At 39.8% G+C, this 26088-nt stretch overlaps 1 protein-coding gene across 4 annotated transcripts in view; it reads right to left on the reverse strand.

Annotated features, from left to right (window-relative positions):
• Positions 1–11769: 11769 nt before the first annotated feature.
• lrfn5a (leucine rich repeat and fibronectin type III domain containing 5a) overlaps positions 11770–26088 on the reverse strand; it is a gene marked incomplete at its 3' end in the record, with an annotated part of 141783 nt that continues 127464 nt past the window's right edge. For all 4 annotated transcript variants that reach the window (XM_080871197.1, XM_080871195.1, XM_080871198.1 and 1 more), the window contains 2 exons: positions 14322–14595; positions 11770–13742 (listed from right to left, as the gene is read on the reverse strand). In XM_080871197.1, the coding sequence (XP_080727323.1) occupies positions 12792–13742; positions 14322–14595 (1225 nt within the window). The remainder of the gene's footprint in view (positions 13743–14321; positions 14596–26088) is intronic.

Here is a 26088-nt window from a genome sequence, read left to right on the forward strand (position 1 = left end):
GATTGCAGATGGGTCATCTGATGCCATTCACCTTGGCTGTCTCCCAATTCAGGGTCTGCAGCCTTAAAGTACGCAGCCTCAACGATCCTCAAGGGCCGCGTACTCAAAGACCGCTAAGGCCGGAAGTGCGAGGCTTGTGAAATGGGACGGTCTAGCCTCCGTTGCGCTGCCCAGGTTGCCTAGCAACCATGATACTAACAGCTGGAAACGTGTCATACAGCTTTGTTTGACAGAAATGAAGGAGAAAATCTTTTGTTCATTTGTTTGTTTGTTTCTACATGAGCTTTGATCATTCTCTGTAAGATTAAGCTCAGCTATTGAACGGCGTATATATTAAAGTAAAGGCTTTAAAACCAAGTTCGTACAAACGTCACTAATGTCACATAACTTTGCAGACATGTAGCCAACAGTAATGTTTTAATGTTCTTCGTTATTAAACATTTGCACATAAATAAGTGACATAATATTCAGTCCTTAAAGTGTACTCTTCGGCCGCCCCTCATCCGCCGTTTTTTTCTGCAAATTTATCCACACCCATCGCCGCGCTATGCATTCTGGGATATGTTGGGCCACGAAGTCTACACTGCCACAGCCTTAAAATTCAGGGAAATGAAGGACGCATTTCAGGGCCGCACTTCGAGCAACCTTTGAATTGGGACAGCCTTCGGCGCGCCGCTGTGACGTAATTGGCCTTGAAGTCCGTACTTTAAGGCTGCAGACCCTGAATTGGAAGACAGCCCTTGATTCTACATCACATCTGTTGTACAGAGCTTAGATATGTTTTTGGCATGCTGTGCTCTTGAAAAAATATATAATGACAGTCCCACAAACTCAAATATTGGGACAGACAGGTTGGTTAAGTGATGTGTTGAATTTTCAACAACAGGCCACAATTTTATAAGGAAATCTACACCCTAAAGTTGCCCTGAGTTTTTCACATGAGAAAAATATAAATGACAATTCAGTGTCTTGCATTGTTTGAATATTCAAGGTCACCTTGTCTTGAGTCAGATGGGATATTGCTTAACCTTTTGATTATTGTCTTCTTTCCTTGAAAAGATTTTTTTCACCCGCTTCATTTTCTTCTTCACATCAATCTTCTTTTCACCTGTGTCCACGTTGTTAAACAAAATATTTGATGGCTTTGCTTATATTATGCAGAAATACCTCAGAACTGCACATGGCCACACAGTCTCTGCAGTAAATGATGTCGTATCCACTTGCACAACCATTTACGTAAGCTGCGTCATCTCAAGGACCCTTTGTCTATTCTGAAGTGTATCTTTTTCTTGTGTCTTCAAATGTATTCAAGTACAAGTGAATATAAAAGCACTGAAACTATGTCATTAAAAATAAATAAATAAATAATGTAAAAAATGGACGTAATGTCTTGGCAGATGTCTAAAATATTTTTGAAACTGCAACATGTTATAACTAGTGTTCATTTAGAGAACTCATCTTTCTGAAGAATTTGAACATCATGCCCTTAATAACTCTCATGTCTCTGTTCAAAGCAGTACTTAGAGGAGACATCTGTCCTCAGCACAGTGTTAATAGTTTGAAGGAGACAAAAAAATTCAATATTTTTGGAATAAGTTTCTACTAAATATAAAAAAATTAATGAATATCAAGTCAGGGTTAAACTAAGCCCTTATTTTTTTAGATTTTACATCATGGGCCACACTTTGACCTTAAATGGGCTGGACTAACGTGCATGACAAATCTGTTGGAGAAAAAGTCTCTGGCTTGAAAACTTTAGATCACATATGAGAAATGCCAAAACTACATGACCTATATAATTACACTGTGCTAAACAATATTTTTATTGCTTTTTGCAACAGCATACAAAGGTTTGTTTTCCCAGTAATATGTTTCAGTAATAGGAACCCCACCCCACCTCCCACCCCATCAAATAAAAAACACATAAAATATGTACCGTAATTGTCGGGCTATAAGCCGCTACTTTTTGCACAAGCTTTGAACCCTGCGGCTTTTAGTCAGGTGCGGCTTTTCTATGGATTGTCCATGAGCGGATTTGTTTTGTTTGTTCCGCTGTTGTACGGCACTACGTTGCCTGGCGGAAGGATCGGAGTTCAAGAGTGGTATGTTAGTCACATGTCCATCCGCCAGGCAACGTAGTGCCGTACGAAGTAGCGCGAAAAACAAACTTCAAAGTAGCACTACGCGTTCAGCTGGAGGCGTGGATGATGAGCGGCGATAAACTTGCAAAAAGCAAGTTATGCCCAACTCCACCACTGGATTCTGACAGCGTGGGAAAGTGTGAAAACATCCACGATCACCAACGGATTTCGAAGGGCTGGACTGCTGCCTGATGGAGAGGAGGCTCTTCAGAAGGTGTTCGACTCTGACACTGACAATGAGGATTTCTTTGGTTTTGAAAGTGACAACGAAAGAAAGGAGCTGAGAGTGGATGATGAAGCCATCCTGAGCCTGTTCGTTTCCGACACTGGAGGAGAGGACTTTGGTGGTTTTAGTGCGCAGGAAGAAGAGAAAGATGGTGGTGAATGACTGACTTTTCTTCTTGTTAAAGCCGTGTCACTGCACCTGAGCCTAAAAGGTAGTCTGAATCTATTTTTCTGGTGTGCTGTAGGTTATTGTTATGTACTACATTTGTTACTCATTTATGAAGCACAGTACATGTTTTGTACTTGTAATTACCACTACTTGTACACATACCCTAAAAGGTTATGCAAATATGTACCCATAACTTGTTTTTCAAAATATTAATAAAAGGGGTGTGTCTCCAAACAGCCATCTCTTTCCTGACAATTCGATTTGTGCATATTCTCTTACATATGATAAGTCAACATTGAAACACCTGCGGCTTTTAGTCAGGTGCGGCTAATGTATGTACAAAACAGGATTTTCCCCTGCTTTTAGCTTGTGCGGCTAATATTCAGGTGCGCTCTGTAGTCCGGGAAATACGGTATACGTTCGTACAATATGTGACATTTAAACATATTAAAGGAAACAAAAAAGAAAGAAAAAAAAATACACAACAGAAATAGCTACTAAACAATTTTCCCCTCATCCACACTCCTGCAGTTGTCCAATGTTTACTTCTTTAATAAAGTTTTTAAATGGCTTCCAAATCTCATCAAAATATGTTAACTTGTCTTTGAGAAAATACATTATCCTTTCCATTGCCATACACTGTGCCAAAGAATTTATCCAAGCACAAATAGCAGGAGGATCTGATTTTTTCCAATTTAATGCAATCATACGTTTTGCCTGTAATGTACAATAATCCATAAACTCAATTTGATGGGCTCCTAGTTTAAGATTTTTAGAATACACATGTAATAGCAACATTTATACATCTATTTTGTTCATCACTTCCTGCCAAAATGCACGGACAATTCTGCATTCCCATATACAGTGGAAAAATGTTCCACGGGCTTCTCCACATTTAAAACATGTATCTGGAATTCTGCTATTATATTTGTTCAATTTCACCGGTGTTGCATATGTTTGGATGATCCAATTGTATTGTAATAACTTTAGGTTACTATTAATTGATTGTTTTTGTGATTTTAAGCAAATTGACTTCCATGTCTCCTCAGAAATATTAATATTTAGGTCTTTTCTCCAAGCTTCTAACTTAGAAACAGGCAGAGACAATCCAGTTATAGAATGTTAAAATTAAGCCTTTGTTACCACATTTTTTCACCATTAACTCCTCTAACTTACTTAACTGGGTAATGTTGAGAGACTGATTTTGCATGGAAGAAATGAAGCTTCTAATCTGTAAATACTTAAAGAAGTGTTTTTGGGGGATTTTAAATTTTGGAACTAAATCCTCAAATGAAACCATTATTGTCACGGACTGCCGGGGCAGACCGTGTGGAGTGAGTAGAGGACCCAAGAGCAGACAGAGGCCAGGACACAAAACTGGACTTAACAAAAAGCGAGCCTTTATTTAGGGCCGAAAGCTCACGGAAAAAACAACAACAAAGTAACTGAGGGAAAACCTGAACATAGACTGGGATTTAGACTATGACTAAACAACATACAAACTGTGACAAGGGATAGGGGAGATAACACAGACAACGCAACACTGAACACAGCAAGACTGAGGACTAAATACACACATGAGGTGATCAGAGGAAGTGGAGACACATGAGGACACAGCTGACACACATAACCTAATGACAGGACAGGGGAAGTGAAACTAAATGCAATGAACAAAGAACAGAGGACTGTTTCAAAATAAAACAGGAAACATGAGACAGACCAAACAACATGGGCTTGACAACACAAAGGGCAAATGAGACTAAAATCCAGGGGAAGGGGAAATGAGGAGATCCAATAAACAGAACTAAGGCTGAACAACTTAGGGGTTTAAGAGAGATGGATGAGCTTAACCCAAACAATAAATGACAAAACACAAAGACTCAAGTTCTAACTAATGCAAAAACAACAACTTAACATATCCCCATACTAAAAACAGAAATACACAATATATAATGAACACAAAATGCTGGGTCACAGACCCAGCCATGACAATTATTCCATCACAGAAAAGATCACCCACTTTCCTAACACCTTTTTCTGCCCAACCCTGGAACCCTGCGTCCAAATTTCCTGGTACAAATAAGGCATTTCCCCAAATAGGACTAAACTGAGAGAGATTATTCTTAATATTCATCATTTCTTTTATTGTAAACCAAACTTTAATCATATTTCGGACAATGGGATTATTTGTTTCTTTCTTTAATTGTTTTGGCTGCGCAGAGTGGCATTTTAAGAGAATTTGCTTCCATCCCCACCCAAGATGGGGTATTTTGGGATGGAAAATAAAACATTATTGTCCTTAGTTGAACAGCCAGATAGTACCAGTAAAAATTGGGGCATTTCAACCCCCCTGCATCAAAGGGAAGATACAACAAAGACAAGCGAATGTGGGGATGCTTCTTGTTCCAAATAAACTCTCTGACTAATGACGCTAGTTTTGTAAACAATCCAGTAGGAGGAGCCAGTGGGACATTCTGAAACATATGCAAGAGTTTAGGTAATACATTAATTTTAAGAACATTAATCCTTCCAATAATAGATAGTGGTAAACTTGTCCAACGCTCCAAATCTTTGGAAATTTTCTGTAGAATTGTATTATAGTTAAGTACCACCACATCTTTTAGTGAAGGAACTATTTTAATGCCTAGATAAGTGTGTTCAGAATTAACAGTAAAGCCAGATATATTCTGACTTACGTTTTGATTATACCCTTGTTTAAGTAACATTAATGATGATTTTGTTACATTTACTTTATACCCTGAGAAGGCCCCAAACTGATCTATTAAATCCTTTATAGCAGGCACAGAAGTTTTTAGTTGCTTTAAAAATAGCATGACATCATCAGCAAATAAAGCAATTCTATGCTCCTTTCTACCAATCCTAACACCTTGTATTTGTCCACTGGTTCTAACAGCTATTGCCAGAGGTTCAATAGCTAAAAGGAATAAACGTGGAGATAATGGTGAACCCTCCTTTAATGTCAAATGGTACAAAAATTACCTCATTTGTCTGAACCTGAGCAACAGACTGACAGTGTAGTAGCTTGATCCAATGCAGAAATAAATTACCAAACCCAAATCTAACAATGACATCAAAGAAATATGGCCATTCGATTCTATCAAAAGCCTTCTCCGCGGCGAGCGAAAGAATGACTGTATCTTCCTGTTCACTTTGATTATGAAGAATGTTGAGGACTCGTCTTACATTATGAAAACCCTGCCTATGTTTAACAAATCCATTTTGATCATCTCCTATAATAACTGGAAGAGCACTTTCTAATCTTTTGGCGAGAATTATACAGATAATTTAGTGTCTGTGTTAATTAAGCTTATAGGACGCATGTTTTCACACTTGTTATTTAGTTTTCCAGGTTTAGGAAGGAATATTATCAGGGACTCCCTCAATGAAGCAGTAAGATTACCAGTATTAAAACATTCTATATACATATCTAAGAGGGGCTGTGCTAATTTATCTTTAAAGTATTTATAAAGGTCGATTGGAAATCCGTCTGGGCCAGCTGTTTTACCAGCATTTAGAGAGTTTATAGCATCAATAATTTCATGCATACTAATTTGCCTGTCAACATTTTCTTTGTCCTCGTCTGAAATTTTTGGTATACCAGTTTTATCTAGAAATAAAGATTGTATTCGAGTTGCATTGTTGAATTCAGAATTATATAATGTTTCATAAAACACTTTAAATGCATTGTTTATCTCTAATGGGTCTACTATGATATTTCCATTTAAAGTTTCAAGTTTTGTAATTGCCTTTTCAGATTCCTGCTGTTTTATACGCCAAGCCAGGAATTTGCTGGGTTTTTCATTTTGGACATAGAATTGTTGCTTTAATCTCAATAAATTTACAGCTGCTTTTTCGCTTGTCATTTCGTTATATTGCGTTCTCAATAGTAATAATTCTTTTACATTGTCCTCATTATTTTGGCCTGATTGAAAGCTTGTCTCTCCTAACATTTTAATTTTTTCTTCCAGATATTTTATCCTTTGGTTTCTTTCTCTTGTTTTCTTACTAGAATAGCTTATGATTAGCCCTCTTAAGTATGCCTTGAAGGCTTCCCAACTCACACTTGCCGATGTTTGATCTGAATTGTGCTCAAAGTATTCATTAATTTGCTTGCCTAAAAACTCAAGAAACTGTACACTGTCAAACTGGATGTGTGGAAGGAGCAAAAGATGAATAGCAATCGTGTGCCAAAGATCGTGGCACAAACTCCAAAATAAAAAAATCTAACCAAAAAGAAAATAATGGCTCATTGTCACAAAGCTGGTTCGTCATATGTAGGATGAGATTATTATTAAAGATAGAGACTAAAAACACATGTTAAAAGCCAACTGTTTTTTTACCCGCATCAAGTTTTTCTTCCATTATCTTGAATAACACAATATGTTAGGCATGAATGATTTCACCACAAGAAACATTTTAGCTGCAGTTTCCAGAAGGACTTCTGTTCAAGTCTATGCAACAATCCCCTGTACCCCGTGTGTTTGATGCCAAGACCACCCTGACTGGTCCTTTACTTTGCAACATGGCCTGTTTTTCACCATTAGATGTCAGGCTTTATACATAGTCTAAGAATTTGGGATATTGTCCTTCTTTTAGAAGGAAAGCAACTGGATCTTGTACTATGGTGTCCAACAGATGTTCATATTTTTCTAATTAACTCACCTTTTTCCACAGTTTCACTGTTATGTCTCCAAGGCACACTTCTAGCCAACCCCTTATTCCTCCAGATGACTCACACTTCAGCTGGTGCTTGATCAGATGGTCTCCATTAGACTGCTCTTCCATATCCTGTTCCCCAGCTATGGATCACTCTTCACCACAGTTATTTATTCATTTAGCATCTTACTCAGAATATTAACAGAAATATACTGCAAATTCCTCAGATTATTACTTTAATCTTCTTCTCTGTTAAAAAAACCCGATCATTCACTGTATAAAATCTGCTCTTAAATCCCCAAAATATAAAATCAGAAATGAAAGAACCACAGTAGGAGGGTGGAAAGGGAAAGAGAGCTGGGCTTAAAGGGAAAGAAATTGAGGAAGAAGGATACAGGGAGGGATATTCTCCTCCAAAGCCTCTTACCATTAAGCATTCACAGCTTAAGGCAGGCATTTGAAGGTCAATTGAGGAGGTGTGAACCAGGAGATATGCTTTTAAAGTGAGGAAGCTTATGAATGTGTTCCCTGTGTTGGTGGGGTGAGCTCTTCGATTGGCTGCCGATGGGAGAGGTTGGGCTCGATGGGACAGCTCAGGTGAGGTGAGTGACACACCTGTTCTGCAGATTCTAATCAGTCCCTCTCCATATTTCAGTACTGCCTCCTCTGCCGGGCCTCCAGAGGTGGTGCACGTAGCTAGCAAGGAAAAGAGGACTGTTAAGAGTGTGCAGAGTTGGGCTTGTAATAAAGAAGCTCTGTTAATGTGTTTCTCATGTTTGCTGAAAGTGTTTGTGAGAAACCCTAGAACTGGGTTGGCATTCTTTGCTGGCGGTAAACCTACGAATGAGTGAGCTTCGTGTCATATTCCCATTTGTGAATGAACAGGACAGCTGTCCACCAGTAACCGTGGACTTTTTACACAAATTAATCAAGGAGAGTTGTAGGAAGGGGTTTTGTTTCCCCTCTCATCTTCTCCTGTAACTCTCCAGTGGCTCGAGTTCCTGTTTAAACATTTACTCCATGTCTGCTTGCCTCATCAGCTGCTGTAATTTAACACCAGGGAGTGATATGGTGATGGGGGGGAGGGTTTTGGTTTTGAAGACTCTCACTCTAATTAAATTGTGTTATCAGAATAAAACACATAATTTTCATTGATATTAATATTAATATATTAACCTAAATGCCACCCAAAGCGGGAAGAAGAACCACAATAAACACTCAAATTGCTTGTAAAGGTCAGCAATGACTCACCATTAGTTCTGTCAATTCAATTTACTTAATTAAAACAACAGTGTCTGTTAATTGAAGTGAGAACATCAATTGGAAATTGGCTGTCAGAACAGTTTCATGTCAAACAATTTTTTGGTAATTTAATTTAAAAGTGAATCAATTTCCTGCATTGATGTTAACTAATATCGACTTCACCCATACTGAGTGTGGCCCACAGCCTTGTTACTCTTTGTGTTTGTTGATGTGGAAATTCTATTTGGAAATTCTTTGTGTTCTTATTTTGCGCGAGTATATGGCACATTCTGATTGTGGAGTTTACAGGCTACATTATGGAGGTTTTTGTCCGTTTGAAATATTTCTAAAATCGACAAATCTACTAGCACAAAATTGCACAACAGAATGTTTGAGAAAAATCAGCTTTTAGTGTCGAGGTAACACCAGGACTGCCAAGAGATATAATCTCTCCAGTGTGTCCTGCATGGGTCTACCCAAGGCCTCCTCCCAGTGGGAGCCCTTTGTTGTGCTATGGGAGTTAGCCCTTCAAGCAGGATGTCAAAATGTCGTGGTCTGGGTGGTTTTCCACAGCATCAGCTCCTCCCCACTGGGTGGAGTCTTTGTTGTTCCTCACCTGATGGCAATCGGACCAGCAGTATTTATGACCGGCGCACTCAACTGGTCTTCGCCAGATTATCTGCCAACTTTAGTCAGTTCTCGGCCTCACGTCCATTCCTTGGTGACTCATCAGATGTATTAACCGTATCTCTGTTTTTCTCGTCAGCCGCGAAAACCCACTTACCAAGCTCTCCTGGAAACCAGTTTGCTGCCGCCGGTAATCCCTCTCCGTGTCGGAGCTGCCATTCTTTCCTGCCTGCCTCCCTGCATTGCATGCAGTACCCACCTGGACCTCTCCTGCCTCCCCCCTCCACGCAACCCTCACCTGCAAGTTTGTAAGACAGCTCAGTGTACTATCCTTAGATTCACTCGCAGCTCTCTGTGGGATTCCCCTGACTGCTCTCTCCTCTATTTCAGTGCCCTGGCCCGCCACAGTTTCCCCTGCCCAGTACCTGCACTCAGTTATCCCTGCCGTCTAGTTATCATCACAGTATCTTCTCTCGCCTCAGACATCTAGTTTATGTTCATTGATTCTAGTCTGCACTTTCTGTTAGCCTTTGAGCATTGTAAAATAAATATCTCTTTTCGTTACACCTCACCCCTGGCCTCCGGTTTTGAATCTGCACTTGAGTCCCTTCCATTTCCACGGGCCACTGCGCCTGACACAAAATGCCAATTTGCCGACTTTCATTTTTGAGCAGCGTAGTCTCATGTTTGATGTTAAAATACACAACCCAGTAAATGTTGGGGAAAAAATAACTACTGTGCACTGGTCTCATTTGAAGCGCTGCCTTATGGTTCCACAGCTGTGGACTGTTCAACTGAAAATTGTCTGGTTGTAGCTGTAGCCCAACCTCTCATCAGCAGTGATGATTCTTAAATTTGGGTCAGTATGAAAAAGATGATGTTTGATGTCTGGTTTGTCAGCTGTAGTGGGAAACAACACCCAGGCTCCTCTCTAATTTTCTTGCTCTCGTTTTGATCTCCAGTTTTGTAATCAAGTTCTTCTCGTGCCCTAGATTTCCTTTGTGTGCCAGCAAGACAGGCATCTGTTAATTCTACTCACCACCAAATCAACCTCATGCTTGCAAATATAGCAAGCATGACTGCCACTGTTCACCGGCTTCTCTGGCATCAGCGACATATGTCATCACAACCCCATTCACCTGGAATCATCAGCCCTTCAACTCTACTGTCTCTTTTGAGGAAATAATCTGGGTTTAAACGTTTTGTTGTAACACAGAGTCCTGCAAAGTCCACCAGTTTTAGTTCAGAAATATACCCAGTATATGATAATTCAGTAATAATGCTTTTATTACACCTAGGCTGGACTATTGTAATTCATTATTCTCAATTTGCTCGAAAAGCTGCATAGAAAGCCTTCAGTTGATTCAGGATGCTGCAGCAACACTACTGACAGTGAATAGAAAGAAAGGATATTTCTCCCACATCGGCTTCTCTTCATCAGCTGCCTATTAAATTTATTTAAAATCCTGCTCCTCACTTAGTTCTTGAATAATCGGACGCAGTCTTATCCTAAAGACCTTATAGTACCGTATAACTCCAACAGAGCTTTGCTCTCAGACAGCTGGCTTACTCATGGTTCCTAGGGTATTTAAAAGTAGAATGGGAGGCAGAACCTTCAGCTTCCAGGTCCTCAGTTTGGATTTGGGAGACAGACACCCTCACTATTTATAAGATTAGGTCTAAAACATTCCCTTTTGATTAAGGTTATAGTTAGGGATATATTAGGTGACCTTGAACCCTCCCTTAGTTATGCTGTATTAGGCCTAAAATAGAACAGAATAGAATAGAACTGAACTGTAGCCTTCACTGCAACCTTCTGAATCCACGTAATATTAACCCTCCTGTCTTCTGTACACAAGTGAAGATTTTTATGGTTCTTGCCTGTAAGTCAACAAAAATCATTTTCTTTGGCAACTGTGCTGTGCTTCTGTGTGTCCTTGTTACCACATTCAGATTTTGGATGTAGATTTTGTTGAATATCATTCTGGTCCACACATAAGAACTTTTAAAAACTCACCACAGACAGAGATACAACAGAAGGTTTCCTTTGAGTGGGGAGGATAGAAGCTCTTCTGTTATAAGAAGTGCCTGTTACTTTAGAAGAGTGCTCTATATGAGAATCATAAAGCACTGTATGGAGCTGAATTATTGCTCCCTCTCTTATTTCTCACGTGCTACACAACAGTCTGTTTTTCATGTGAGCGCTATGATTGTTTTGTAAGCACTTAAAAACAGGTCACGTGAGCCTTACTCATTGGCACATTGGCAAACTGTCAAAGCCTCACAGGGAGCACTTTTTCCTAAATTGCTTCCCTCTAATAAATGCAGTCAGTGAGAGGTGGGAGGTATGGAAATCAGATTCTGTGCTGTGAATAAACCTCCAGACTACGTCTGTGTGTGTGTGTGTGTGTGTGTGTGTGTGTGTGTGTGTGTGTGTGTGTGTGTGTGTGTGTGTGTGTGTGTGTGTGTGTGTGTGTGTGTGTGTAACTATGCCTGAGGTTTTAAGGTAAACATCGATACATCGAATTATCAAAATATGAATGAAAAGCCGCATCATTCAAACAATTTTCCAATTGAAAAGATAATATAATATATAATAATGATATGAAAAACTGGAGCAATATGCCAGCACAGTATATTTTTTGACATGCTGTATATTCGCTGTAAAGCACACCCATAACATTCCCATTTTCATTTTATCCCTTTTTTATTTTACACAACATAACAACAGTACATGTTGTCTTTTTCTGTACAGAAGCTTTCCGTGAGCTTGTGACCAACACAGGCTGTATTATACCAGTGTCAGTGAAAAGCTCACAAGGTTCTCACGTTGCTTTTTTTCTTTGCTTTTTTTTTAATACTTCGCTTTAAAAAATATCAATTTCATAAGAGGTTCATTAAAGTCTTCATCTGTCTGCAACATTTTGTCTTTATGTGTCCAGAAAAGGTCTGTACTCCGCAGTAGGTAAGAAAGGCTATGTGTGAAATCTCTCTTCCTTAATCCGTCCCCTCATTCGTGGAGCCATGGTGGAGTCCTAAATCCGGTTAGTGAGGGTCTGTTAGTGCAAAAGAAGGCACCGACTGCTATTCTCTTGCCACATTATGGATGCACATCTCTGTGAGCGTGTGAACATTAAGAATGGTGTGCTTTTCCCGTTTTTGTATTTTTTTATTCCTCTTATTTCCTGTATTAATTCCCTTTTTGTGGTATTTTTCAGATAAGGTGATAGTGAATCGGGAAATGACGTGGCGAGTCCATTGTCTTGTTTTTCTTTTGTGCTATAAAGTGGAACCAACGAGACAACTCGAGGACGCTACGAGACAAGGCAAGTTATCCACTCGCTGAATGATTGACTGCAAAATGGATACTGTTGAAGTGGAAACAAAAGCAAAAAACAAAACTGTAAACTGTAAATCAAGTACAAATAACTGTGGAGAAAAGTTATGAAAAGACTGATTATTTTTTTAAAAAGCGCGCACACACACACACACGTTTACCAGAAACACAGTCAACCTCTCACACGTTTAGAAAGAAAATTCAAACAGGAAAACACACAGTAACAACACGCAAAGTTTTTCGTGACACAAGCAGGCTTTTCACACATACGCCTATAAACAAAACTTTGATTCACACTGCACGCATCCACTCACACAAAGGACAAACAATGAATAAACCAAAGTTCATTTTATGGTCGCTGGCTCATTCCAGTTCAAACTGTGCTTTCTAAGATCCAGTCAGAGTCACACCGCCCTTTGTCCGACTCTTCGTCCCCATCTTTTGGGAGTAGCATACCGCTCATTGATTGGCTCCTTTTGTTCCGTATTACGCGCCCTATTTTGGGTGCTCCTCCTCCTCCCTGATGGGCGGAGTGAGTTTTTGAGCCTCCTTCACTGAGTGAGTACCTCCTCCTAGCTCTGCTCCTTCCTCCCTCCTCCACAGGAAGAGTCTGATATCTGGCAGAAGAGGCGGCGGTGCGAGGAGCCCGGCGCAGGATGGGCGTCTCTCTGAATCGCACAGATGGGACTGGGCTCGGTGTGGCGATGGGGCTGAAGAAAGGGGAAGAGGCAAAGGGAGGTGGTGGGGTCTGAGAGAGAGCGGTGGAGTTATTTCGGTTGGTGTTGAGGTTCTCCAGGGCACCGGGGGATGAGGAATGAAGGAGGGCAGAGGAGGCGGTGGAAGTAGAGGAAGGTGGTCGTGTCGAGGAGGCAGTTGGGAGGTTCTCGATCATCCCCTGGCCACTGGAGCAAGCAGAGCCAGGCTTAGTTGGGGCGGGCTTTCGCTTTGGCTTGTGTAGGGAGCCTGTGGTGGCGGTGGGTGATGCAATGCCGGCTTGAGCTCTCTCTTCAACTGTTTTCTCTCGTTCCTCGGCTCCAGCTGTTGGGCTTCTGGCCGACCAAGCCTGGCTGAGAACTGATGTGGCTGTGGAGCAGTCAGGCAGGGAAGACTCAGAGGCCTGAGCTATTGTATCCTTTCTCCCACCTCCCGCTGCTGCAGCACCACTCCTCTTTGTGCCTCCTGAGAGGTCGTCTAATCCGATTGAGCCGTGTTTAGAGGAGCTTGGAGTCACGGTGCAACCCTGAGATTGCTGCCCATTGGTCTGTGAGTGAACGTTGGTCATTGACATTGAAATGCCTTTGCCACCCTCACTAGGGTTGCACACCTGAGGAAAAAACATAGGGAAAAGGGAAAATTAGATCCGATTTTTCTCATCTTGAGTGTCTCCCTTTGAATCCTTTCAAGTAACAAGAAAAACACTTTTTGAGTTATACTTTTATGCATTTTAAGGCACACGTTTAGTCCTTTATGTCTTCACCTGGTTCTTCCCTTTTAAAATTCACGTTGAGTCCAACCTGTTGGTCCCTGTATCAGGACTAAGTTGCTGTTGTAAATAAAACAAAATATGCTATGATATTTAAAAATTTACAGGAGACCTAATACCACTATGACTATAACAGATGTAGCTTTTGCATCAGTTAAGGATACTTTAAAATGCTTCAAAATATCAGTTTATGTAGACAAATCATTGTAATGCTTTTATTTAAGCTCTAATTTACAGTTTTGATTAGAAAGATACAAAGAAGACCAAAAGCTTAAAAAAAAAAATCACTAGATCACTTCGTGACTTTTTCTTGTTACATGATCACCATAACGACAATCATTCAGCTAAATGAAAAGCTCTCTTGCCTCATTCCTGCTGCCTTATGGCTAGACTGGACAAGAGCGACAGAGATAGACCCACCTTATATCGTATCATCAGGATGATAATAAAAACTAGAACCGAGGCCACTATTATCCCTCCGATGATAATGATCATGGTCCCACCCAGGAACTGAGACTGCATAAAATGACATCTCATGTACTCTGACTCGGTGGTGAACTGCACGCAGCCGACCACTCGCGTCGCTGTCAGAGAGGTGATAACGTCATCGTAGATGGCCAGGACACAGAGGTCGTACTGGGTGCCTGCTGCCAGGTTGTTGACTAGGAAGTTCTTGCTTGATGGAGGGATCATTCTGTGGCAGGAAGACAGGGAAGGCAAAATGACAGTTCAACATGTGTGTCAGCAGTTTCTTGGCTTCAAGCTTCTTGAAGCCTTTTTGAGATGGCTAATATAGTCTACCTTAGTGGAAAACAGTAGCCTTCATAGAGAAACAAATAAACTAGTAATTATATTTGACTCAACATCTATTATTTGGATTTCATAACTAATGCTGTGTTTGCCTGCCTAAGGAGTGCAGATAGAAAGTCAATACTAGTTAAATGCTTCTATGCATGGTTCCCGACAAATAAAGAACTAAAGCAGTAGCAATAGTGCCTAAGAGGCAGAATAGCAAGAATCATGAGCAGTTACATACAGCGTTAATTAGCCTAGTCTATTCCCTTTCTGTGGCTGTTTTGGAGATTCAACATTTGTAAGTTGAAGGAAATTAAAATAATTAGCACTTTAAGAGATAGTTTAGGTGCAGTATCACAATTGCAACAAAATGCAACAAGGCTGAGTGGCCTCGCTATATTCAGTTGTTCTATTCTGTGCATGAAATGTTAAAAATAAAGTCGAACTAAACAGGGAGGTTTTCATAAAAATATGAAAAGTACATGAAATAATTGCTGTGGGAGGACATTACTCTTTTTTTTTAATTTCAAATGAACCATCATTCATAACCTTAAACAAATTTCTAACATCAGGTGAACTTCTGTCAGTTCTCTTGTGTACGACTGTAAGAAGATAGGCTCCTCATGTCATCATAGTGAAAACACTGTGCAGAAAATATGCACAATCTAAATAATGAATATACCCACTGCTTTGTTTCTACAAACATGTGACACCATCCTCCAGAGTAATAAAACAGTACAGTGCATTTTTAAAAGAAGACAGGAATGCAGAAAAAAAAATCAAGAGTGACGAAAAGTGAAGTGAATGAAATGACACAGAGTAAACACACTCCGCTCCTTTGGATGCTGAATCCTCAAATAAAGGATAATTAAATGACTTATTATGGCACAGAAGGTTTGAGCCGACAACCTTTGACAGCATGGACCTGCGACGATGCACAAGTATACTTAAACCGTTCAGTCTTTCCTCGTCAGTTCTGACAATAAGGATGAATAAAGAATGAATCATTTTGGATATTCTCTTGGACACTCGGACATTTTGAGTCCAATTTGTTGCTCTTTACTGGACACTTGTCACATTGAGTGGAGGTTTTGCATATTTGCCCTTCAGTTTCTCTAAAATAAAGTCTTGTCAGCGGTCCTGGAATTTGTCATTAAAATGCTAATGAAATTCCTCATTAAATCCAAAGAGGGCAGCTAGTTCAGAAGCCCGTGGTCGAGCGTGCACTGAGAGCAGCAGAGGGCTACTTTGGCCAGGTTAAAGCATCTGGTTTTGAGTTCGAGTTAAGCGAAGGTTAGAAGACTTGTTAAGGTTTAATGGTTAGTATTAAGAGCTCGGGGATGAATTTAATGGCAGGTCATGACTATACCCTCTATGGAATAACAGCACAAGGCTTTAAGTGAATGTGAGTGCATGTGAGGAAGGGTATTCATACAACCCTATGAATACTAATAGGATCATCTGAACAGTGGATGACCATGAGAATTCTACCCTTTGCTTCTCTTAATGGTTTTATCACAATAGTGGTGAACCTTGACTACACGTAAACACACATCCTGAAAATGCCATTAGTTCTATGGTGGGACACATACAAGGATACTGAAGATAGCAGGTTAATGACAGGAATGAAAGTCACTGGTACCTACAAGCTCAAACACAAGCAGCTGCATTTGGATACACATGCATCCACAGACAGGGATTAATTTCTCTATTAACTGCTGTGCTTGCTTTGGGCTTCGTTTGTGTGCAAGAATGTATGTGTGGCTGTGTTTAAAGCAGTAATATCTTTCTATAAAAAGCGTTTGTTTTCATAACTCCTGGTAGGTCTCTGCATTTTAACTTAAACTATAGGCATTTATTGATTATCTTTTGACAGCTCATACCAGCATTTCTTCTTTTAAAAAGTCAAAAATTTGGACAAACCCTCTCATTTAATGGCTTTTATTTATTTTTACTACTTCCTAAATTGTAGATACATAATGAAGAAATCAAATATATGAAGCAAGATACATGATGACACCCAGCTCTACATTTCTTCTAAACCCAATTTATCCCTCTCACCTACCTACAATCATGGTTCTCCTCCAATTTTCTTAAACTAAACAGTAATAAAACAGAAGTTTTAGTTGTTGGTACAGCCTCTATCTTATCCAAATCCCACAGTTTTTCCATTAACACTGAAAGTTCTCCCACCCTCCCCTCAGGTTAAGAGTTTGGGTGTCATACTTGATAATACTCTCTCATTCCAGTCCCACATTAATTACATACTTCCACTTAGGTAATATTAACCGACTCCATCCCTTCCTTACTCCCCATGCTGCTGCCATCCGTGTCCATAGTCGTATTACATCCCGCATTGATTACTGCAATTACCTCTTATTTGGTCTCCCTAAAAGGTCCCTTCATAAACTCCAACTTCTTCAAAATTCTGCAGCTCGGGTCACAACTCGTACTCTGTCAAGGGCTCATATTACGCCAGTTCTTCAGCAGCTTCACTGGTTGCCCATAGAAGCCAAGATAAATTTTAAACTCTTACTTCTCACGTACAAGTGTGTCCATAAATCTGCTCCTTCCTATTTGTGTGACCTGCTCCATATCACCACTGTTTCCCGATCCTCATCTGCTATTCATCTTACCAAGGTTATTATCGTTAACGAAAACTAACGAAATAACGAAAACTAGAAGTGAAAAAACATTTTCGTTAACGGAAATAAAAATAAAAAGAGGAAAACTAACTAAAACTGTAATGAGTGTTCACAAAACTAACTAAAATTAACTGAATTTATAGCAAAAATGTGTTTAGTTTTCGTAGATGTGTGTGTGTCATACAATAGTCAAGGGTGAAAATGAAGTTTAGTTTCCAGATTTTTTTCTTGCTGTCTCATTATGCCAGCAGGTGGCAGTACGTTAGTCGAGTCGTCTGTGTTGCTGCGTCCACGCGCAGAATCATGTCAGGAAAAGTCAGGAGAAAGCGCCAGAGTCCAATTTGGGATTACTTTGAATATGACTGTGTTTTGGATAAAGCAAGTGTCTTGTAGTGGAAAGAGACAAATTATGAGGGACATTTCTAAAGGGGAAAAAAAATCCCACAAACCTTAAAGTGCACTTGAAAAGCTCACACAAGAAGGCTAACCTAGCTTACCTTGAAAAGGTAAGGGAGCACACTCAACCCTCATCCCCAGAAACAGAAGCTAACCCCAGGCAAGGCAGCGTGATGCATCCCGAGACAACAGGACGGGCACATCTACATAACTGTGTGAGTCAATTGCCTTCAAAAAAATGTATCAATTCACTTGAACCAAAATTACGAACACCCGGTGCTGCAAGAGTTAATAGTCTCATTGGGGCCAAGATATACATTTTATAGTTGCCTGGTATCAATGGTTGTTCATCTGCCTTTATTTATTTATTTATTTATTTAAAGAACCCATCGGTGGGAATGTGAGTTGTCTGTCTCTGCGTGTTAGCCCTGCGACAGACAGGCGACCTGTCCAGGGTGCAGGGTATGGTAGCTGGAATAGCAACATACCCAAGGATAAGCAGAAGAGCATGACTGATATGATGAAACTGGGATTTTGTTGCACTTAATTCTTGCAAACACAACTAAAACTATAACTGACACTAATCAAAACTAAACTGAAACTAAGGATTTTCCAAAAAATAAAAACTAAACTAAACTAGCAAACAATTGGTAAAAACTAATTAAAACTGATATAAAATTGAAAATCTGAAGTCAAAACTAAATAAAAATAAAAACTAATGAAAATTGCAAAACTATTAAAACTATTACTGTTCCGTCCGCACGTCTTACCACTATGGGGAACAGAGCCTTCAGTCGTTCTGCTCTTCCAGCCACTCTCTTCCTCCAGCCATAAGAAATATGACTCTCTTCCCGCATTTAAGTCACAGCTCAAAACACATCTGTTCAAACGTATTCGCTTTAGTGCTGATTTTATCTGTTGTCAAGTTCTGCTTTGCAATTATTTATTTAATCACTTATTTTTATGTATTTTATGACTATTGCTTTTATTAATTTTGTTCTTTTGTAAGGTGACCTTGGGTTTTTGAAAGGCGCCCTCAAATAAAATCTATTATTATTATTATTATGTAATTATGTAGCAAAGACAAAATTGATAAATAACTTGTCTTATATTTTATATTTTAGACTCCTCAAAGTAGCCACCCTTTGCTTTTTGACAGCACTGCAAATCCTTGGCCTTCTCTCAGTGCGCTTCAAGATGTAGTCAACTGAAATGGTTTCCATTTCACAGGTGTGCTTTGTCAGGGTTCATTTGTGGAATTTCTTGACTTCTTAATGGGGTTGGGACCATCAGTTGTGTTGTGCAGAAGTCAGGTTGGTACACAGCTGACAGCTGTTAGAATTATATTATGGCAAGAACCAATCAGTTAAGTAAAGAGAAATGGCAGTCCATCATTACTTTAAGAACTCAAGGTAGTCAGTCCAGAAAATAGCTAAAATTTGGAATGAGTTTCCAAGTGAAGTTGCAAAAACCAGCAACTGCTATGACGAAACTGGATTGCTGAGCCAGATATCCTGGCCTCCACAGTCACCTGACCTAAACCCAGTCAAGACGGTTTGGGATGAGATGGACCGCAGAGTGAAGGCAAAAGGGCCAACAAGTGCTCGGCATCTCTGGGAACTCCTTCAAGACTGTTGGAAAACCATTTCAGGTGACGACCTCATAAAGCTCATCGAGAGAATGCCAAGAGTGTGCAAAGCAGTAATCAAAGCAAAGGGTGAGTATTTTGAAGAATCTAAAATATGTTTTGAGTTATGAAAATAAATGTCATGAAAATAAAGAAAAGCCATTAAATGTGAAGGTGTGTCCAAACCTTTGACTGGTAGTGTATATTGCTTTTCAAGGTTATGCGGGTTTAAAAGTCATCAACTTTCAATGCAAAGTAGGAAATTGTGTTTCTAGTTTTATACTATAGAATCTTTCAAAAGTTTCTAGCCCCTATTTATTTGCTTTCAAATAGTCAGACTTCCTTGTAGTATTATTATTTTTATTATTATTTATTTATTATAATGGTTTTGAGGAATATTTCTTCAGGCCTTCTGATGTCTTTCAAAGTTTTGCTTTGGACATTGTTTTTGCTCCAGTCATTTTCAGTCCAGTTCTTGGATCACAAAATCTAGGCTGTTTAAATATAGTTTAAGCATATTTATCATAATCATCAACAGTTTTTGTCCACCTTTGTCTGTTAGAAAAGTAACTTAAAATAGGAAAATAAAATATTGCAGGGGAAATGCTGTTCTTCCTAAACAGTCTGGTGTTTTGTTGCTCCAAAGATGGAAATGTACATTTTCCGCTTTTACAATGGAGGCAGAAAAAATATGATTTTAAATAGTAAAAAAGCATTTTCTACTGTCAAAAACAAACCGGGAAAAGAATAGGGAGGAATAATGCACTGGGCTCGAGTGCTTGTTTGCTTCTTTGCCATACATGAATCTTTCCAAGAAACCATTAGCTGCACGAACCCTCCTTTTTACAGGTACTAAATTAGAATGTTTCTTCATTAAAATATCAGCATTTTCTGGCCAATGAAATAAGGAAAAACTTTTTCATTTTCAGTGTGCAAGCAAAGCTATCACCATTTATAATTTATGTATACAATCAACAATCAAGATGTTGAAAATCTGTTTGAGCTTTACTCAGCACACAAAAGTACATTTTTTCCCCATTTTTATGTGTTTTTTTTTCTTCTTTTTTCTGTTTTTCCCTTACATTCCTTCTTGAGCTGTTAGCAGTGTGAACTCATCCAAAGTGACTCATTCATTGTGGTTAATTTCTTTGTGTCTGAGCTGGATCTTGCTGCCAGTCTTTGAAGCCCTACAGTGGGCAGATGATTGCCTTGGCCGAGACTATTACACTAATCTATCTACTCTGCTCTGCCAAGCCCTCAGCCCAGGGCGCCTCTGTGTGAGTGTGTGTGTGTTTCAGGGTTTCATTACACTTTCATTACACAAGAGAAAATGTCAGCTTGGATGTTTCTCTATGAGTATCCATTTATGTACTTATATGTGTCTGTACATGTATGTAATTATGTGTGTGAGTTCCATTACAGTAATATTCTTTACCACTGCAAGTCTACTATTCCTGCCGTTTGTCACCATACCTGGACTCCTGGACTTCATCACTGAAATGACTATATGATTGTAAACAGAAGCCTGCATGTGCACGGTTGTGGCTTCTGCGTTGTATTAGAGTGCATGTTAATCGAGTTTCACTTCTCTCGCCCCGGTCCAGGTCAAAGCAAGCATCTCAATTTGTTGCTTCCTGCTTTCTGTCTCATGACAAATGCTTCCATCCATGAATGGAACAGTGAACTCTGATACCAGATTGTTCTGTTTCAGACATTTTCACTTGATTAAACATTGGAGAAAGCCTAAAGGCCACAGATATGCAGTCTTTCAGGAGGTTTGAAGGCATGCATGGCAGTGGTGCAACACACAAAACCAGGACCTTCAGGTCAAGCTGGAGTTTTGCAATATGGGCCGAGGACTTCTAATAACTCAGCTGTAGTCTTTGCCCCCAGCAGCACGGTCCAGTTAGATCATATGTGACACCGTGGGTGAACAACACACAATTATTTTCACTGCTTTGTCTAGCTCATTAGTCGTTTTAGATATCTGCAGGGAAATCATTTTCTTTTCCATTTCAGAGAAGAGAGAGAGTTTTCTAGTTTTGCGTATGTGGCATTGCTGGCCATTGAAACAAAAATGAAGTGAAAGCCATAGCACTATATGAGTGAGCCACAGTGGAAATGTCCCTTTAAGACCTCCCTGTTTCTGACCTGCAAAATCCTGCCTTTTTATTTTTTTTTTCCAACTTCAGAGTTTGAGGGTTTTTTTTTAAGTCTGCAAGTGAATGCAAGCTGAGCAACTCTGGCAACAACAAAACAGGCACTGTTTGGGGTCATGCATGGATGATCTGATGTCAGTTTGATGTGAGAAGAGGGGACAACATTGGGCCTGAAGCCTGGATTTTGTGATTTACTTCCTTACATACTTTATTTACTTGTGATTACTTTAAGTTTGAGAGTGACCATGCAAAAAAGTACATTTGAGACAACAAAACAGTGTTTGCACATAAATGACCACCCATGACACCCCAACCACCAAGAGGGAAAATTAATAGAACTGGTCATCTCATTAACAATACTGATGGAGTTCATGTGATATGACGCACTACAACTGAATTCTATTTTAATTTTTCATTATTTGACCTGCTGTATTTAACCACTATCTTCTTTCCTTTCCACAGTAAAACTGCACAGCTGTGTTACTCAAACAGAGAAAGGACCAAAATGTGGGTCACAGATATCTAAGAGTAGGTTGTCCAATTATTTCAGAAAATTGTATGCAGTGCTTCTGGCTAGAGCTTTCCATGTTACTGCAATGGAAGCTAGTCTAGATTAAATAGCCCGAAACATAGAAAACTTTGTCAGATAAGCTCAGAAAAATAGCCTGCAAAAGCAGTTATAGGTTTTAAAAAACTTTTCTTTGCATAGCACTTTTTAAACATGCCTTAGCTTAATTTTATTACATACTTTTTTTGGTTTTGTGCAGTAAAAACGGTTCGCATTGCACAGCAATCACTCACATTAGTCATTACTTTCACAGGCTACTGAAAATAACTTTCTTCAACTTAATTTTCTAAACAATTGAGCAAACAATCTGACAACACAAATACAATCAAACCAGTTACGTATAACAGGTTTATATACACAAAGTGAAGAAGATTAATGGTAGCTCCACATCTGCTCCATTACTGCTAACCTCAAAGCTAATGTAGCTTACACAGCAGATGGCACCATGCCATGCTAATAGGTCCAAGTCTCTCGGGCAGACAGAAAACATTGCAGTAGTGAGCTTTATATCTCTGTGTTACCGTGCATAGTGCCCCTGACACCAGAACTAATGGTTAACAAGCACCTACGCAGCTTGTAGTCATAGGTGGGACAAGGACAGGTGGGCACTCCTAACAACTTGTGCATTTCTTTCCCATTTAACCCTGTATGCATTCAGATTGTCGGCAGCAAAGGAATAAAACAAAAGCTTTGAAAACCATTTCTACAAACAGTGTTAAGAAATTACTTTAATTACAGTCATAATATCACAGTTCCCAAGAAAACACACTGCCACCTCATTTAAATGTCAGAGTGTATCAGCATTATCTAAAAACTATAATTATCCCAACCCTTCAAATTGCTTTCCAGATAATCATCCTTACACACTAAATTAGTGAAAAATGAACGTAGCTTACAGTGTTCGTTCTCACTTGGCTGTAAAAATTTCAATCTGTTCAAAGACGACATTTTAGGGGTCTTGAGAAATCATAATGAATTACTGCTTGCAGTGAGAATCAATAAAAGATTTCACGAGTGAAGGAAGTTTAGTTCTAAAATTAGTTTTATGAATATTAAAAACACTCTTAGGGGTAACGTAACAGAGCGGACCAAACTGAGTTTATTTGTGATCAGAAGTTCCTAATTCAAAAACTGCTCTAGTCGAGATGTTTATAGTAACAGTACATTAAAATATTTCAAATGTGAAAAGGTTCTGCCTACAGTGTCAAACTAACAGAAAACTCTTAATAAACTGTGCAGCTTTTCATTTGCTTATTATAGTTTTGGCATTTTTACAACACATTCCACTATGAGCTAGACTTACCCACTTATGCACATTTCATACAGCACTAATTGTACTCATGCAGTGCTGCAATGTGTATGAGTGATAACATGGCCTCACATATGGATCAGGGTAATTTGGAGATGGAAGCTTGCCAAAAACAAAGGACTTGAGAAGGAACATGCGGACTGAAGAATGGCCTGCTCTAGCTCCTGTGCCGCAGTCACCTGCTACACTTTAATACTGTATTTTGGATGATTTCTCTCATCATCATAATTTCCAAAGAAATTAACGTATAAACAGCCCAGATGAAACAACCGCAAATTACCAAAGAGCATCCAAAGATAGCCTCTAAAACACACCGTAAATCTTTGTGTGACGTCAGTGGGAAGCAAAACATTCACGTTTCTTTGCAAGCTCCTTTGACCAGAAATATGATGGTGAATGAAACCTAAGACTGCTCGACTTCTAAACCAAATGAGGCAGTAGAGCAGGATCGGGTAACACAAGAGTGAATAAATTCATTTATATAAGTAAAGTATACAAAACCACTGACTTCATTTAAAATATGTAGAGTGAGGAAAACAAAATTAGTAACTTATATAAGATAAACAACCTGCAGTGAGACTAAACAATTATTAAATAAATAATGTAAAAAAGTCTTAGCTGAATCTCATTATAGTTATGACTAGATGTCAACGTGTCATGCAGCTAAAGCTGTCCCAGATGTTCAAAAGATGTTTCAGCATTATCTGCTGCAAGCCGTAGACCTCCATCTGCCCAGCTCAGCTCCATTCTTCCAGCTTCGCTGAGTCATCTGCATCTCCTTAATGCTGTGGCTGGCTGCTTCTATATATCCTTCCTGCATAATGTTACTTCTTGAATCTGTTGTTTTGATCTCCCATTAGCTTTTTCATGTTTTTTCTGTTCCTTTCCTTATGCCTCCTTTCCATCCTCCATCTTTGCCATTTACTTTCTTGCTTTTCATCTCTGCTGCCTTCTTTTTTCAGCCTCTTTCTCCCTTTCCTAAATCATTCCTTTTCTGAACAACTTCAGTGTGGTTATTCTTCCAGCTGCCCTCACATTCCCTCCCCTTCTCACACCCCCTTTATTACCACATACCTCCATGTTTATTTTATCATTTTACCCTCTTTTTATCATCCTTTTCTCCCTCCTTCTCTTTTCCCAACTGTTCCACATTTTCAGCCTTTCTCTGCTGCACCAAGGCATATAAATCATTATGTTCCCTTTGTCTACCCCTTGTTTCACTTTTATCATGACTTCTTTCCTTTAGACTCATGCTCACTGCTGTGGTACTTTCCTTGTACTTCTTATGTTAGCTTAAAACCCAATAGACTACTTACAGCAATAAAAGTGTTATGTTAGTCCTGCTATATGTTTATGGCACTATAAAATCAGAACTGGAACATTACGGCAGGATAAAGGCGGATGCTTTTTCATGTCTTAAGCGCAGTTGAGCTAGGTGTTACTGTATACTTGGGCCACAGGGACCACTGGCAAGGGTAAACTACTGTACTTCCTGTTACAGAAAGAGGAGAGAGAGAAACAGAGGGAGTGAATGTAAGCTTGGATTCATCCCCCGCCCCCTGTTGTGTGGTCTCATAAAAAAGCTTTCCACACAACTTGCTTGATGTGTAGTTTTTCTGGCAAATGGCAACCAGCCCCTGTAGTTCGATGGATCTGCTGGACTGGAAAACAACAGCTGAAAAAAAATATCAAAGAACAAATGGCAGCACAGTCCGGGTACACACCGGCTCACTCCCTGGCGGCCGCTTGTCGGGGCCTGGGGCCTGGGGCCCGCTCGGGCCCCCTTTGGAGGTGGGGTGCCCCCGGCCTCTCGGCCTAGGGCTCGGTCACTCAGGCGCAGCTGGGGGCCGGCGGAGCTCACGGGCGCGTCACTGCAACCCCCCCTGGCTTCTGCTCCGCGGCTGCTGAGTGAGCCCTCATCTGGGACTCTCCTCAGCTCTTACTGGAACAGTGGCGCGGCTGCCCCTCTGTTGGTCTTCCATGGTCTTTTGTGTTCTGGGGGCCTCTGGATGTCTGGAGTTTTGATCTCCTCCATACCCGCTTCACACCCTGGAGGACGGGGCTGAGGCCCCCCCACACTCCCTAGCAGATCATTACATGGAGAAACCTTTGGAATGCAAGCATGCTGATCCACACAGGTATGCACACATGGGTATTCACAGACGCGGACTAAAGCTTTCTTGGCTGCTGCCTCAAAGCACACTGTGCGCTGTCTATCTTGCGTGCTGCACAATATTGTTTATTACTTAGTAAATACTGATATCTATGACTAGCTAGTTTATTGTGATGGTGCTTTGTTTTCTCTATTATTATGTTGCTCTTTGTTGTTTGCTGTCTCCTCTGTTTGTTTGTTTGTTTGTTTGTTTGTTTTTTCTCCATACAGGTGACCCAGGAGTTTTTTTTTTTTGTCTCTCTTCCCCCCCCTTCTCACCGTCTCTTCTCCCCTTTGGTTTTCTTTCTTTCTCTCCCCCTCTCTCTCTCATTCATTCCCCCTGTCCTATTTATTAAAAAAAAAAAAAAAAATGACAAAGGATGAACTGAAGCTCTGCCATCACGTAATGTCGCATACTGCTGTTTCTGATGTCATTTAAAAAAAAAAAAAAAAAAAAACAAAAAAAAAAAAAAAAACCAAATGGCAGCACAGTTCACAATAGAGGTTGTGTGCATTTCTATATTACTTAGAGAGTG

The sequence above is a fragment of the Rhamphochromis sp. 'chilingali' genome (assembly GCF_963969265.1).
Source record: "Rhamphochromis sp. 'chilingali' genome assembly, chromosome: 21".
Classification (NCBI taxonomy): Eukaryota; Metazoa; Chordata; class Actinopteri; order Cichliformes; family Cichlidae; genus Rhamphochromis; species Rhamphochromis sp. 'chilingali'.